The sequence below is a fragment of the Cibotium barometz genome, chromosome 64 (assembly GCF_041138505.1).
Source record: "Cibotium barometz isolate CiBa-2024 chromosome 64, ASM4113850v1, whole genome shotgun sequence".
Lineage (NCBI taxonomy): Eukaryota > Viridiplantae > Streptophyta > Polypodiopsida > Cyatheales > Cibotiaceae > Cibotium > Cibotium barometz.
Window position 1 is genome coordinate 13,351,730 of NC_141109.1, and position 16,418 is coordinate 13,368,147.

The 16,418-nt window shown below is 41.1% G+C and overlaps 1 protein-coding gene across 1 annotated transcript; it reads left to right on the forward strand.

The window, feature by feature from the left end:
* The first annotated feature begins 231 nt into the window (after nucleotides 1-231).
* On the forward strand, nucleotides 232-3,401 carry LOC147603339 (putative protein phosphatase 2C 74). Its single transcript, XM_086796559.1, has 5 exons — nucleotides 232-929; nucleotides 1,099-1,434; nucleotides 1,526-1,643; nucleotides 1,769-1,992; nucleotides 2,739-3,401. The coding sequence occupies exons 1-5, from the start codon at nucleotides 420-422 to the stop codon at nucleotides 2,946-2,948; spliced, it is 1,398 nt and encodes a 465-aa protein (XP_086652685.1). The 5' UTR covers nucleotides 232-419; the 3' UTR covers nucleotides 2,949-3,401.
* Nucleotides 3,402-16,418: the final 13,017 nt, after the last annotated feature.

Here is a 16,418-nt window from a genome sequence, read left to right on the forward strand (position 1 = left end):
TTTTACACACAATTTACCATCCCAAAAAAGTGCAGGCAATGACTGAAAGCTCAGAGAGACACAGCAAATTGTCTGAAAAGAGACCTTCACCCCCTTCACCATACAAACAGAGAGAAATATCAGCCAGAAAAAGAGAAGGAAAATGGAAAGCTATGCAATTTTAGAGTCAACAGCAATCTGTCTATTACGCTAGATTTAAGAAGATTATCCGCATAGCGCTTTTCAGGTGCAAGAGCATTTGGAATCTATCACAAAGCAAGATAATATCAAGATAATAGTGCTAGGAAAAGCTTTCATCATATAGTGGTGAAGTTATCCAGATCCCTGCATTGTTCTCAGCACGCACTACCCTGCTGCACACCATCATCCGAGAGAGCCCTTTTGATTGTAAGCTCCCACTTCATCTCCTTCACAAGGTGATGTGCCAGTGCCTGAGCTTCCTGCTCTCTCACCCTACCCTCAACCAGACATGGGTTACTTGGGCACGTTCCTTGTCTCTGCTCTGCAGGAGATTTCAGTCATGGTCCCAATCCTTGTACAGCCCTGAAGTTGAGCTTTTTCGTGCTGTGAGCTCAGGAAAGCTTGATGGCGCTTTCTTCCAAAGGCATGCTGCTGCGGCGCAGGGAAATGGCTCCATCCGCCTTTTGGAGAAGTGTGGGATTTATGTGGTAAAGAGAAAGAGAGGGCGTGATCAAGCAAGCAAGCATAGCCCAAAACATGCAGCAGCAAGCAAGGAGGTGGAAATCTCCATGAATGCCACTCATTCTGAAGTAACAGAGGTTAAGAAGCAAGAGGATCCTAGTATGCATGGCACACCCTCTCAAACTCCTTTACAGAAAACAATTACTAATGGAGGGAGCGACACCGCCTCGCTCTTCACCCAACAAGGTCTGAAAGGGATCAATCAGGACTCCATGCTTGTGTGGGAGGTATGCTGTTGCCTTGTCTTGGTGTAGTTTTGATTTTATATGAAACATTGTTTTTTATATGCATTCCTACCTGTTGAAACATGGTTTCCTTCCCTAGTAGATGACACTCGTTTTGCAAATATCTTATGTTGCTCTGTTTATGTGTATGTGCATGTGCATGTGCATGTAGGATTTTGCACCATCAACGAACACAGTTTTCTGCGGTGTTTTCGATGGCCATGGCCCACATGGCCATCTTGTTTCAAGGAATGTCCGAGATATGCTGCCTGTGAAGTTGGCATCCTGCTGGCAAGCCCTCCAAGTTCCATGCTTGGTGCCTGAGAAGCTCAAACTCGAGAATCCGGTTAAAAAGCAACCCGTTTCCAGTGGCGGAGATCCTAATTTGATCTCTGTATGGGAAGAGAGCTTTCAGAATGCATATAAGTTGATGGACAGAGAACTGCTGATGGATGACGATGTTGATTGCATCTTCAGTGGCACCACTGCGGTAACACTTGTGAAGCAGGTCTACATTAGCCCAATCAATCTGATCAAGTTATTTTTTGCCTGATCATTTTCTATAATGTATTGATTTTTGTTGTATGGTTGTGTAATAGGGTAATGATCTGATTATTGCCAATGTGGGAGACTCCAGGGCTATTTTGGGTGTAAAAACTGATGATAACTCTCTATTGGCTTTGCAACTCACAGTAGATCTGACACCCAACCTGCCTAGTAAGTTGATTGTGTGATGTATAGAGCACCTGCCATACATGGCAATTTCTTCACATGTTGAGGCTTTGCATTGCAGATGTTTGTCATTCTAATGGCATTTGTGTCTTGAAATCAATCATAAGCAGAGGAGGCAGAGCGCATCAGGCGATGCAAAGGCCGCGTGTTTGCCTTGCGTAGCGAACCTTCTGTGAAGAGAGTTTGGTTGCCACATGACAACACACCTGGTTTGGCAATGGCAAGGGCTTTGGGTGACTATAGCCTCAAAAGCTTTGGAGTCATAGCTGTGCCAGAAGTCACCTATCGACGGCTAAATGAGAACGACAAATTTGTCGTGCTTGCAACCGATGGGGTATGGATCTATGCTCTTTTTTTTTTTTGCAAAAGCCCCCTTTCTAGGGGATGTAGCCGAGCCAGAAGCTACACCACTCACACACACAACCCCCGAGTGTCAAGGCTCGAACCCACTGCCTCTTGGTTAGAATGTGTCAAAGCTTGATACCATGACCTCTTGGTTAGAGTGGGTCGTGATGATGAGTGAGCCACTCGGGCAAGTGCCTGGTCTTTTTGTCCTATTTGGGTGGTGGGTCCATGTATCATCATGGCTGAGAATTTTCCTTGGCATCATAAGAACGCATGTGTGTGACATTGAAGAGCACAGTGTGCATCAAAAGTGCAGATTGTGCACGTGAGCACATGCCACCACCACACGGACAAGAACCTGTGAACTCTAGGTTCTCACCAATGTCAGAATTAAATCATCCTTCAGTGTAATTTTCACGGCTCAAATCGAGAAAAAGCAGTTGTAATTTTGCCTAGTTTTGAATTTCAAGATTTGAAATTTTAGTTATAAAACCTGTTAATCTATGCATTTCTCCAATCAAAACCGGGTCAGCTTGAAGGTCATCCTTTTTTCCACAGGTTAAAAAAAAAAAGTTTATTTCTGACACTGGTCCTCACCAAAGAGCTCTACCAAATCACCTAGCAATATTCACTGAAATGCTTGGCTTTTCATAGTTGGGCTCTTCAATATATAGGATTCTTTGAAACTTTGGAAGCCATCAAGTTACCTTAGCTCATTTTTGTCATTTGATGCAGGTATGGGATGTGCTAAGCAATGAGCAAGTTGTCCAGATAGTGGATTCCATATCTGTGAGGTCTCTTGCTGCAAAAGCAGTAGTAGATGTTGCAGTTGGTTTCTGGAAGGTGAAGTATCCGACCGCGAAGGTCGACGACTGTGCAGTTGTCTGCTTGTTTCTGGATTCCTATTCGGAGTCGATGCATGCGACAAGCTCACCATGGAGATGAGGGCAATGCCATTCACCAAGCAGGCTGTGTTGAGAAAGGCAACATCTCTGTTTCCTAGTCTGACTGATGCGGTTTTACATGCCATAGCATGGAGTTAGGGATGGGGGGTTGCAAAGGAGCTCAGCCATTGAATAGTGCACATAAATCTCTTTGTAATGTGACAATGTGATCAATATTTGACTGTAGCAGGCAAGCCACAGCCTTCCTTGTACAGGATAGAGATAGAAACTTTGAGCAGTTAGACCTTGAGCAACCATAGCCTGCTCTTTCTTTTTGTCCATCTCTTGTGGTGAAGGGGCTGCATTCTTCAGCTCATAGTTGGATGCTTGATCTTCTGGACCAGATTGAGATGAAGGCTCCACTCAATGTAAGGCCGTGCAATAACCCCCATGGATGGACCAATGACTTTATAAATTATTTATTTGATTCTATAGCCATAAATTATCTATTCTGAATTTTATGTAGTTTTGCAAGCTCATTGCTTTCAGATAGAAGTCCCAATAAAAGATATTATACATATATATGTGACATCACGCATGGATTTCTTGTGCATTTTAAAGTAACCCTATGGCATTTTTAATAGTGATGTGTGCACACAATGTGCTTTAATTGTGTATAACATATTTTCAACTCATACTTCTTATTTTTACACCTATAAGAAACACATGCACTTCCCTTCTCTCTCTCTCTCTCTCTCTCTCTCTCCCCCCATAAAACGCAACGCAAAAACATGAATGTATGTGTCAACATCTTCTAATAAAAGAGCTAAGTAGTCAATATTCTAACTTATGAAAGGATCAACCTAATTGCTAGTAGCATAATGTAGTTTGCACTTTTGAGCACACTCCACTATGGGCAATACATACTTAGAAGCCATTATATATATAGTCCAAAAAATGAAAGAGGTAAATAGTCAATGTTCTAAGTCATAAAGGTATTAATCTGACTCAGTTTGCGATTTTGAGAGCACTCAACTCAGGGGGCAATGTATCATGTCAAACAAAATAAGATGGTGATGTATTTCCATCACATTTAGTAGGTAATGGAGACGTCTTTTTCTTTTTGAATATTTTCTTTTTTGGACCTACAAACACATAAGTATTAATAAAAAGACACAACAAAAACATCGAGGAATATACATGATAATTAGCCTTACCACAAAGGAAAGAAGACTTCGTCTCGAAGGTGAGGCAGGTGCTATGTAAAACACATAACAAACTCGGTCACCAATAGTCTCAGAAATGAACTCCTTTCTAAATAAGTAGACACCATACTCAACCTCAGCAAAAATGACCCTGTATAGTTGAACGACCTCATCGGTGTCTTTCACCATAAAGGTATCACCCAATGGTAAAATCTTGAAATAAAATATAAACAATGAAGCTATATAACAAAAGTGTATAAACATTCATATAATCACATGATTTATGTATAGTCTGGCTACCCATGTTTATGACTATCAACCTTGATGCTGCCAGCAATATGGGTGTGAGGTAAAGGTGCACACCAAGTGGTGGGTGTGTAGAACACCAAGTTATATAATGCATGTTTCAAAAGGGGGGAATATTTTGGGCAAGGTATTTCTAGCGAGCGCTTTTTTTTGGAATCACACAAGTAGATTTCATAAAAATTCCTTCCCTGCAACAACAAATGAGAGAGAGAAAGAGGGAGTGAAGATATCTTTGCTACTTTCACCCGAAACATATCTTTGCTTGCAACTTCACTACGGTTTGTGCAAGGCCGTTGTTGAAAAGGTTTAGCACTTTCAAAGTTGTGGAATATGCTTCAAACACCGAGTCCGTCTTGTCAGTTTCTTTTCTCTCTTTCTCTCTCTCTCTCCCCCCTCCCTCCCTTGCTCTCTTACACTTTCTCAATTGCATACCACAAAGGTAACACAAAACAAGATATTGCACGGATCAAATCCTCTACAATGAGGATATTAGCAAGACACCAAAAAATGAAAAAAATAAAAGTATTGCATTTATGAAAAGTTTTAGGAAAGTCCCAAAATAATAGGACATGAAATGCCAAAATTTGGCATATGAAATTCCATGCATTTATAGTTCTAAGCTAGGGTAGGTTCTACGAGACAAGGCTTTGTAGAGCTTCAAGTTAAAAACGATAGGTTGGTGGATGAAGATATTCTTATTTTGGCTTAAGCAAAGAACACAAAAATATATGTAGTATAATGCTTGCACGCAAGATAAGGCTTCTTCTTGGTTCTCGATCTACAAAATCTGGACATGTACAATATAGTTTGTCTTTCACATGCACATCATATTTTCCAACGTGTGTATCATCCCCATGCGATTTGATCTTGAAAACTTTATGCTTATGCTCTAGCCTCTGTACTTCTTCTACCACCCTAGCTTTCATTTTCAAAGCGAGGTTTATTTGTTTTACTGCTTCCTTCGACATCGACGTGTGGTACCTAACTTTGATGCCATGTCACATGACTAAGCCACCTGCCTCCATGCCGATAAGTAGCAGACCTAGATGGTGGTTCTTTCTTACTTTCCATTGTAGAGGAGGTTGTAACACCACCACAGTAGAAGGCTTGGGCATGACAACTTCTGCATTATTGCTCTCCACTTGGTATCCACCTTCCCATAATGAATACACCTCCTCGTCTGTGAGATTAGTTTCCACAGTAAATGGGCCGTATCTTGGGTGGCAAATTGGGTTTTTGATCTATGTTGTTCTCCACAATATAGCAATGAATAACTTGATCTTCGTAAAACCACATTCACTGTCTGATGAGGCCACTAGGGTGCTTGCTTGTTGTTGCGATACCCTTCCAATGATGGTGCAAGCACACCCTTTGTAGATCCGGCTCTATGTTGCCCACACCTCTTACCAGACGAGAAGTTCTGCTACATGTGACCTTGCTGCCAATGCATGTCCTTAGGATTTTCCACATCGCTTCATTCACCTTGTGCTCAATCACACATACCTCTTTGGCTTTCCCTGTTCTTTAAGGAGTAGTGGTTGCATCATTATCCTTAAAATTGATCTTACATGGCCTCCCCTCATATTTGCAGTCTCGTACATGTGCATTATACTCCGGATGATGTATTGCCTCATCATCAATATCAATGACCATAGTGTCTGGTCTCTTGTGACATGCAATTTCTTTGTCCCAATGAGGGGGTAGGTGCCTTATACACGTGGGTGTTCCTTCAGTTGCTTGATTACTATTTGGACCATTTGGCTGGGCTTGTAGACATCGGTTCCTTTAAATTCTCCAAGCTTGGTCCTCTCCCTATGTGCTTGCCTTAAGAGACGGCCTTAGTGCTTTGCAAAATTGCATTTGCCATATCTGTAGTGCATGCATCATAAAGAGAAATCTTACGTCTATACCAATTCCCTTTAATCCAACTCCCATGCTTGCTCTTTGCTAGGTTTGTTCTTGGGGTATTTGGACTATCATTACTTCTCTCTATTGTGCTATCATGACACTACCCCAATGTGCTATGTTCTCTGCTAGGTTTTTTCTTGGGATATTTGGACCATCATTACTTCTCTCTATTGTACTATCATGACACTACCCCAATGTGTTATGCATACCTTCCACCATCATCATAAAGAGAAATTTTATGTCTATACCTTCCCCTGTAAGCCAACTCCCATGCTTTCTCTCTGCTGGGTTTATTCTTGGGATATTCGGACCTTAATTACTTCTCTCTGCTGCTATCATGACACTACCCCAATGTGCAATGTGCATCTCCCACTAGCTCAACCAAGAGTCTATTGTTAGAACATTCCTATCCACGAAATGACCATTGCGCCACCATTGACGTATTAATCGAGCCTCCACTAATGCAACTTCACTAGTAGGAGCCATGCACCACTTCTCGCACAGTGCTTTGTGCTCATCTTGAGATGTGGCACACATATACTTTGTTGTGTGGGCAACCATGCTCTGCTTTTAATAAAATAGGCAAAACCTCTCCCTATCTATTAGGACATTCTTTTTGCCACCATTAAACACATGTCAAACTGTATTTCAGTTAGCCTGTGCCTCGTTGTCTTCTACATACGAAACCAAAGAAATCCACCCGATCGCAACCATGATTATCCATCACCTAATTGATGCCTCCCAAAACAAACATTGGGCCTACATATCCTCTGCTTTCATTTCACATGTCGCAATTGTAGAAGGTCATGCATGCTATATATGAAAACTCAAGTCATTTATGACCTAACACAGCTGAAATCTTTGATCAGATTTATTATGACATTTGAAATATGCTACCTTGGGTCATCCACATGACAAGCCATGGTCACCCAATCTATTGTTCATCAAGTGTGGTCGAATTGTATCCATGCATGTCTAAGCTCCCTAGAGCTAGTTTGTCACATTCTATTCACCAAATCCAATCCAGAAGAGGGTCCAATTATGGACATCTTGAAAATAAAGCACTTCCTGCTTCCATGGAAAAAGTCATAAGTGCACTCTCGTTTTAGCTTTAATAGTGCATCTAACCAAAAGCTCTCCTTTGAAGGTCCGTGTGTCATGTTGTAGATACTGACCTTCAAAACCTAATTATAAAATTGTTTAGGTTCCACACTTTACCTATCAAGAAATTTCAATCTCATTTACAAAAACATAAGTGTTCACCAACAAAATTAATTTACCAGCTATCTTCCACCAACGGTCCCATCTCCTCTACAATGTTTAAGAACTCTTGTTTTCTAATGAAATGGCATAAGCATTTCCATCACGATTTCTTTAGATACAAACATTTGTACCTTTCTTACCCTAGCATGGGGGTCTACTCCTTACACCATGGGATAGCATTTGCTTTGTCCTATTAGTTAGTCCCTTGGATGTGCCTACTCGTACATTATGTTCATGGATATCGATGACGTATCATTGATTGGTTCATTGTCTCACTCAGTAGATGGAATCACAAAATAGACATAGAAATTTCATGTAGCAATGCACATTACTAGCATTGAGCAGTAATGGCAAAGGAGCTTTCGAGACCCACCAATACACTCCTCTCTGCCACTAGAGGGTGGCTTTAGCATACTTCCACTAAAATTTGATGTGTTTGAGACCTTATGGTTCATTAGTCTTGAACACGAAAAGCTCATCCACACACTTCAAACTACCTAGGAAATGGCTTCTCCTACACACTCAAGAGAAGGTAATGTTGGATGTTTACGGCTTTGACCACCAGTGGTTTATGCTCCATGGAGTCCATTCCTGCACATGATCCCATGGTTGGTGGGAACCAAAATACAATATCACCATTATATTGCCTAGGAATCTCCATGAATCATTTACAATGCATTCCTTATAGAGAAGCGCTTGGAACCTAGTCTGCAACTTGAGGGCATATGAGACAAGTACAACAGTGGTGGGGACATTGTCGTGACCTCTAGTCGAAAGCTTGCTGATTTGGCTAATTTAACAATGGAAGAGGCTAGCATAAACTCTCTTGATATGTAGCGTGGTCACATGGAACAATGAAGCGGCCGACATAAGTGCCCACTATGTTGAATAAGTGGTCACATGGAACAATGAAGCGCCCGACATAAGTGCCCAGTGTGTTGAATACTCTTGGTATTGTTCTTGAGAATGATAGTTACATGCCGAAGTAGGTGACCGTTATAGTGAATCAGCCCGAAGAGTGGGCCCACGTGTGCTAGAAAGATAATTCAGTATGGATATTGTAGAGGCAAATGTCAACAAGAACTTGTGGGCTATTCAGAGAACAGAAGCACATAGGATGGTCATGTGTTTTGGATTATTACCGGGGAGAGAAAGATGAGGTGTGGGAAATGCATAACGTGAAAAGAGGACTTCCTACCATATTCTAGGATTGAATATCCTAGGCTAAAAGAATGATTTTCATCACATTTAATGGAAAACTAATTTTCAAGTTTTTGCGTAATTAAATAATTAAGAAAAGAGAAAGTTATGGTAATTTTATTTAAATGATAAAAGAGGAATTCCCATAACATTTGGAATTCAATCATTTAAATGGGAAGAGTGGAATTCTTAGCATATTGGAATTAATGGATATTTTATTTAAATTTAAAGAGGAATTTTAGATTAAAAAAATTTATGCATGAAAAAAATTTAAATGATAAAAGTGAAATTCTTAGCATATTGGAATTAATGGATATTTTATTTTAGATAAATTTATTTTATGCATGAAAAAATTTAAATGATAAAAAAGAAATTCCCATGGCATTTGGAATTCAATCATTTAAATGGGAAAAGTGGAATTCTTAGTATATTGGAATTAATGGCTATTTTATTTTAGATAAATTTATTTTATGCATGAGAAATATTTAAATGATAAAAGAGGAATTCCCATGACATTTGGAATTCAATCATTTAAATAGTAAAGTGGAATTCTTGGTATATTGAATTAATGGATATTTTTTATTAAAGAAAAGAGAAATTTTAGATAAATTTATTTTATAATAAAAAAGGAATTCTCATGACATTTGAATCTAATCATTTAAACACAAAAAGAGGAATTTCCATGATATTTGAGATCCAAGAAATTAAATAGAAAAAGAAGAATTTTTAGTATATTTCAATTTATGAATATTTATCAAAAGTAGAATTTTGAGCATTATTGGAAAATATGGGTAGAATTGATTTTTGTAATTCCCATGAATTCTTTTATCCAAAAGAAGAATATTGAATATAATTCATTTGAGAAATTGAGAAAGAATATGGAAATAGCCATCCAAAAAAAGAACCTTTATCTAGGCCAAGCAATTGGCAGAAATTTAGAAAAAGTCCCATTATCGGTATCGAAGTAAGAAAAGCTACTAAATGGAAATTAGTTGTGAATGGGATGAGATAGGATGTGATACGATGTAAATGGGATGCGATAGGATGTAAATGGATGTGATAAGATGTGAATGGGATGTGATAGGATGTAAATGGATGTGATAATATGTGATAATATGTGAGATAAGAGTACACACAATATGAAAGGTACTCAACCAATATATACACGGGTTCTCTATAGTGTGAACCCAACTAAATGAGCTGGCGCTATAACTATGCCAGATGGCTGTCACACAGCCTGTCATCCCACTGGCCACATATCACCCAAGATCTCACCAACCATGCCAGTGGTGTAAGTGTGGGGCCTATCTCCCATGCGGGTCATCAGTGTCCACCGCCTCACTAGACGAGCTCGATATCTCAACACTCCCCCTGGAGCTCAACTCCATCTCATGTACACCAAGTGATGCTCTGAATCTACATTTTTAACCATAAAAATGCTCAAAAAAATCGAAAAAATCGAAAAAAAATCCTTAAAATTATAAAAATTTAGGGAATCCATTGTACCAAAAATATCCACACTAAAATATGTGGTATTTTTGTAAACATTTCCATTAATGCTTATTTTAAACAACAAAAAAATAAGAAAAAATAGCATTAAACTCCAGAATTCCCCCGCAACATTGATTCGTCTATTGAATAATAGTAACACGTATTCCAATCACCATATCGATGATCCACGTGCAAATCATCAACACAAATCAATAAAATAATATTTTTATTAGTAAATATTAAAATTTACTTCAAAAAAATGCCATAAATTGCAATAAGAAAGAAAAATCACAACAATTAACTAGAGATTGCTCTGATACCACTGTTAAAACCCTAAGATCTCTCTAGATAATTGTTATGCATAAACATGCATAAATCAGACATAAACTCATCCACCCAACCACCCCCGAGCCCACCAAGGGATGTACACATACCATCATACCTCTACCTTGATGTCCCATACCTTGAAATATAATGAAATACATCATACCTCTACCTTGATGTCCCATACCATCAAGCGGTATAACTCCAATCCAATAGCATGTAGCTATAGTGTGAAATGGTAAGTGAGTAGATATTATTCTCTACATAAGAGAGCATAACATAGCCTTGGTCTCACAAGCCCAAGCCTCCAAGCCTCCCTTGAGTGTGCCCCATGCCCCTATTATATAGGAGGGCCCTCAAGTGACTCTTGACTCTCCATTTCCCATGTGTGACCCTGGGATGCCTGACCCTGACCTTAACCCTTAATATTAGTCCTAACCCATGCTCCACTAGAGCTTGTTCCCATGCTCCCATGCTCACAAGCCTAGGTTAGCCTCCTAGTATATGCACACATAATGTGCATATAACATACTTCCCCTCTCTCAAAACATTGCACTCTTGCAATGAAAAGAAGGAGAACTACACTCAATAATATCAACCGACTCCCAAATCGAATTCTCTATTTCCCTATCTTTCCACCTAATTTTAACCTCAGGGATTAGTCAACTACAAAGTTTCCTTTCCCTGAATTAAAGTACCTTATCAGGTTTATGTGGAACATAGGATAATTCTTCGACTTCAACGAGTTCTTGAGAGGTAACTATGTTATCCTCACCTCCTAGTTTCCCCTTCAATCTATTGATATATGAAAGACTGGATGAACTCTAACATGTGGAGGTCGCTTAAGTTCATACGCAACCATGCCAATATGATTAACTCGAAAATGGACCATAATATCTAGGAGATAAATTCGAGCATTTTCATATTGACAAAGTTTAAGAATATTTAGGAACGTCATTAAAATAAACCAACACTCCTGGTTCAAAAGACCAAGTTGAGCGCCCTCTATCACCATAGAACTGTGCCCTATCCTGAGCGCTCCTAATAGAATCCCCAGCTTTGGTTAGCATTTCTTGCATATCACGCAAGAAATCCCTCGATGCACCAAGCTCGATCTCCTTAAGACCGACATCAATAGGTGCCATGGATGGATACCCATACATAAGCATGAACGGACTAAAACCAATAGCCGTATGTTTAAAACTATTATAGGCAAATTCCATCATTGAAAGATATTTTTCCCAAATTGATGCTTTTCCAGAGAAATATGCACGAAGCATATCCTCTACAATCTAATTCATACGCTCTGTTTGCCCATCTGACTACTACAGATGATTAGAGGAATTCATACTTAGTTTCCTCGTTGTAAACCATTCGGAATAAAGTAGGAAAACATGGCATTATAACACCAAAAACCAAGGATTCATCGGCGCCCCGACGTACCCACATCTGCACATGGAATAATCGACGTCCCGATGTCAGGACTATGGTCCTACGGAAGTCGAACCCTAGCATAAGTTAATAGCTTTCGGAGTCTCGAGAGTATTATTAGTGCTAGCGGGGTTCAGGGGTTAATGGGCGTTAGGGTTTGGTCCATGTGTGTACACATCTAAGTTAGCACGGCTCTTAAGTAAGATGGGCGGCCGGGCTAGGAGGTGTGGACACAGGCCAGGGTTTTGGTATAAAACCCAACGAGAAACCCTAACTCGTCATTATATGGTTGGGAGGTGAACCGACTTCCACCCTCTCTTCTTCTCCACGCCTAGGCTATGGCGGCTTGAGGAAGACGCAGCCGTAGCGGAGGCGTTACACTGGTATCAGAGCTAGCGGCGACCGGCGTGACCTGCACGAGAAAAAGAGCTCAACGCTGTAGCAAAAGAATCGAGCGCCGTCGCCCGTACGGTGACCTGCACGAGCGCAGGCTACACGCGTCCGCGTGAACAGCCCACAGCGAGCGCCGCCACCTACCCGTCGTCCGTACGGCCTTAGCAGACAGCCACCACAGCGGACGTCTAAGGCGGCGACCAAGGCAGACCGGCAGTCCTCGAAGGCGATCGGTGAGCGATCGTTGGCACGCCGTTGGCGAGCGCGCGAGAATTCTCCCTTACTTGAGTGGCACAAGGGGGAGGCTTCACCATCCAAGGAGTGGGGTTTTGAACCCACAACCTCAAGCTCCAAGGCAAGTGTGCTAGCCACTTCACCTTTTCACTTGTGTTGTTCTTCTCTTCAAAAGAGCTCTACTTATTCTTTCAAGGGAGGACACAAACTACAAGGAAAGTGACACAAACTACAAGGAAAGTGACCTTTTCACCTTCAACTTTCCTTCTTTCAATTTGTGAGAGGAGTTTTCTATGCTCCAAGTTTGGAAGTTTTTGGTGGACGGATCTTCAACGACATGCTACATGCAACACACTTTTTTGCATGCATGTGTTGATTGACGACTCAAGTGGTGATTTCTTCTTGATTTCCGTGCATGCAAGAGGAATTCTTCTACGACGCTTCAATTGGAGTTCGCTTTTGAAGGTAATCCGTTCTCTATTTGTAAGCACGTGCATACCATGGCCTCAGCGGAACCGTCTCATGTTCACTTCGATTTTGAGAATGATATGCATGATGTTAGTGAGGCACACCCTTTGGGTGGTGGTGTGGGTGATTCACGACAGGCCGTTGCGCCTGATCGGGATGACAACATGACCGATGCCGAAGGGGGTGCGAGTCCAATAGATGATTATGGTTTGGTAGACACGGTAGAGTTTGGGCGTCTCACTTCAAGGGTAGTTGCACTTGAGCGCACTATAACAAATGTCAATACCAATCTCACAAACATGAGCACGCTTTTTACTGAATTTATGGCACGTTTTGCAAGTGGATCGGCGGCAAGTGGAGGGCCTATTCCGATAGTTATGCCTCCTCTTGTTCCAAATCCTATAGTAGAATCTATTGCACCATCTGCAACGCAGGAAGGGGCTATGTTGAAAAACGTGAAGCCGCCTGTGTTTAAGGGAGAGGAGCGCGATCGTAACAAGGATGCGGTCCATACATTTTTACACAAGTGGACGGACTTGCATCGCTTACGCCGCACTCCCACTGCTGTTATGGTCACTGAGACAAGTCTCACACTTGAAGGTAAAGCCTACAAGTGGTGGATGAGTCTACCTATTGAAACTCGCCCTAAGACTTGGGAGGAGTTTGCGACAGCATTTAAAAAGGAGTTCTTACCGCAAAACGAGAAAGATCGGAGTTGGACAGCCTGGGACAAGTGCAAGATGGAAGGTCTTACACTTAATCAGTATGTGTCCAAATACCGTGAAGTCATTCTCAAGCTAGATGGTTTGGACGACTTTCAAAAGGTTCGTGGGTTTGTTAGAGGCCTTGATAAAGAATATCAGGCAAAGGTTAAAACCCAATATCCTAAAACTTTGGAAGCGGCTATCCAAAGTGCCCTTATCTTTGATGACACCATGGATAAGAAGGGCATGGATAGACCGGCCAAATTCAATGGCTCGCAATTTAATGCTAATAAGCGTAAACTTGCCAGCAATTCTACTGAAAACACAAAGAAGTCTAAAGGGTCAAGTGGTCCGTTGTCTCCACAAGACTTTGAACGGGCCAAGAAGGAGAAACTATGTTATCATTGCTTAGGTAGTGATCATGAGAAGAAAAATTGTCCACAGTTGCCTCGCAAGAATAAGGATAAGGAGAAGGTCAAGGAGAAGGCTGTACACATGGTGCAAACACTTCCCTTGGATGCTGATCCTAAGTATTCTGCGGTAGAGGTTTCGCACACTGCCGAGATGCATGAGTGTAATCTCACTGCATCTATGTGGCAAGAGACAGTTGGACCACATGATTTGGTCCGTATGCATGGCTCCATTTATGGTCATCGAGTACGTATTCTCATTGATGATGGTGCCACGCACAATTTTTTGAACTATGCATTAGTTAAGAAATTAAAGTTGCCGGAGACAAAGAGTTCTCATCGTTATGTGGTGTCCACCATTCAGGGGGATGATCACGATGTGTGGGATACTCTAGTACGGCAAGTGCCTGTGTTTGTGCAAGAACACACTATGGTTCTTGACTTCCAAGTGATGAATATGTCTCGTGCGGATGTCATCTTAGGACGGGAGTGGTTATATGGGTTAGGGTCATCACTCAAAAGGAGTTATGAACATAATACGTTTACGTTTGAGGCCAATGGTAAGCATGTTTTACTTATTGGGGAACGTGATGTACCCCCAACACCACTCATATGTAATGCCAAACTCTCTTTTTTGGAGCATAGTAATCAAATAGAAGAAGTCTATTTTTGTTATTCTGTGTCTCAAACTAGTGGGTTTGATGTGCATGATGTTTCTTCTTCAAATGAATCTTCCTCAGCGATGCCTTCTTTCTCTTTACCTTCTTCTAAAATCTCTTTAAATAATCTTAAGCAACCAGTTAATGCTTTGTCTTTGCAACAACTGTTACAAGAATTTAAAGATATTTTTCCTAATGAATTACCAGAGGGTTTGCCACCCGAACGAGCTTTGCCTCATCGCATTGATGTCGTTCCGGGCACCAAACCAATTAGTAAGCCGTCGTACAGGCTTAGTGCGACTGAAGCAGCTGAGGTGGAACGTCAGCTTGCTGACTACCTTAGTAAGGGCTTCATTCGCCATAGTGCTTCACCATGGGCATCGCCCATTCTTTTGGTGAAGAAAAAGGATGGATCCATGCGCATGTGTGTGGATTATCGCTCCTTGAATGCGGTAACCATTAAGAACAAATACCCGCTACCTAAGATAGATGAGTTGTTTGATCAACTCAACGGTGCGAAGTATTTTTCTAAAATTGATTTACGTTCAGGATATCATCAAGTGCGTATTAACGCTGATGATATAACCAAGACTGCGTTCCGAACTCGCTTTGGACACTATGAGTTTTTGGTTATGCCGTTTGGGCTTACTAATGCCCCGGCAACGTTTATGACGCTTATGGATAGCGTACTAAGGCCGTACTTAGGCAAATTTATCATTGTCTTTCTTGATGACATTTTGGTCTATAGTTCGACTTTAGAAGAGCATTTGGAACACTTACGAAAAGTTTTTCAGTTACTACGCGAGAATGCACTTTACGCGAAAGAAAGTAAGTGTGAATTTCTCAAGGATAGCATACAATACCTAGGTCATGTAATTTCTGCAGATGGCATTGCTATGGATGCTAGTAAGGTTGATGCTATTATGCGATGGCCAACACCTCGAAGTAAGGAAGAACTTCAAATCTTCTTGGGAATGGCAGGATTTTATCGCAAATATGTGAACGGTTATGCAAAGATTGCCGCTCCCATGACTGATCAATTGAAAGGTGCGGCAATTACCTTTCAATGGCGTGAGGCGCAACAACGTAGCTTTGATAAGCTTAAAGTTGCTTTGGCTACAGCTCCCATCTTGGCAATTGTGGATCCTCAAAAACCATTTGTGATTGAAACGGATGCCAGTGCTAAGGCAGTGGGTGCGGTTCTCATTCAAGATGGTCATCCTGTTGCCTATGAGAGCAAGAAGCTCAATCGTGCTCAACAAAACTACTCAGCTTACGAGCGTGAGCTCTTTGCCATCATATATGCCTTACGAAAATGGCGACATTACTTATATGGTGCGCAATTCGAGCTTGTTTTTGATCACGAAAGCATAAAGTGGTTTCTGAACCAAACAGATTTGCAGGGTCGAAAGGCCAGATGGGCTGAGATCCTTCAGGAGTATGATTGCAAACTACGCTATCGCAAAGGACGTTACAATATTGTAGCTGATGCCTTGAGTCGTATGCCGGAGATTAATTCGCTGCTATTCACAGAG

Excerpts from the sequence above, each read along its gene's own strand:
- LOC147603339 (XM_086796559.1), top strand. The coding sequence starts at position 420 with ATGTGCCAGTGCCTGAGCTTCCTGCTCTCTCACCCTACCCTCAACCAG. Across the intron at positions 1,435-1,525 it reads CGGTAACACTTGTGAAGCAG|GGTAATGATCTGATTATTGC; the intron begins GTCTACATTAGC and ends GTTGTGTAATAG. Across the intron at positions 1,993-2,738 it reads TCGTGCTTGCAACCGATGGG|GTATGGGATGTGCTAAGCAA; the intron begins GTATGGATCTAT and ends CATTTGATGCAG.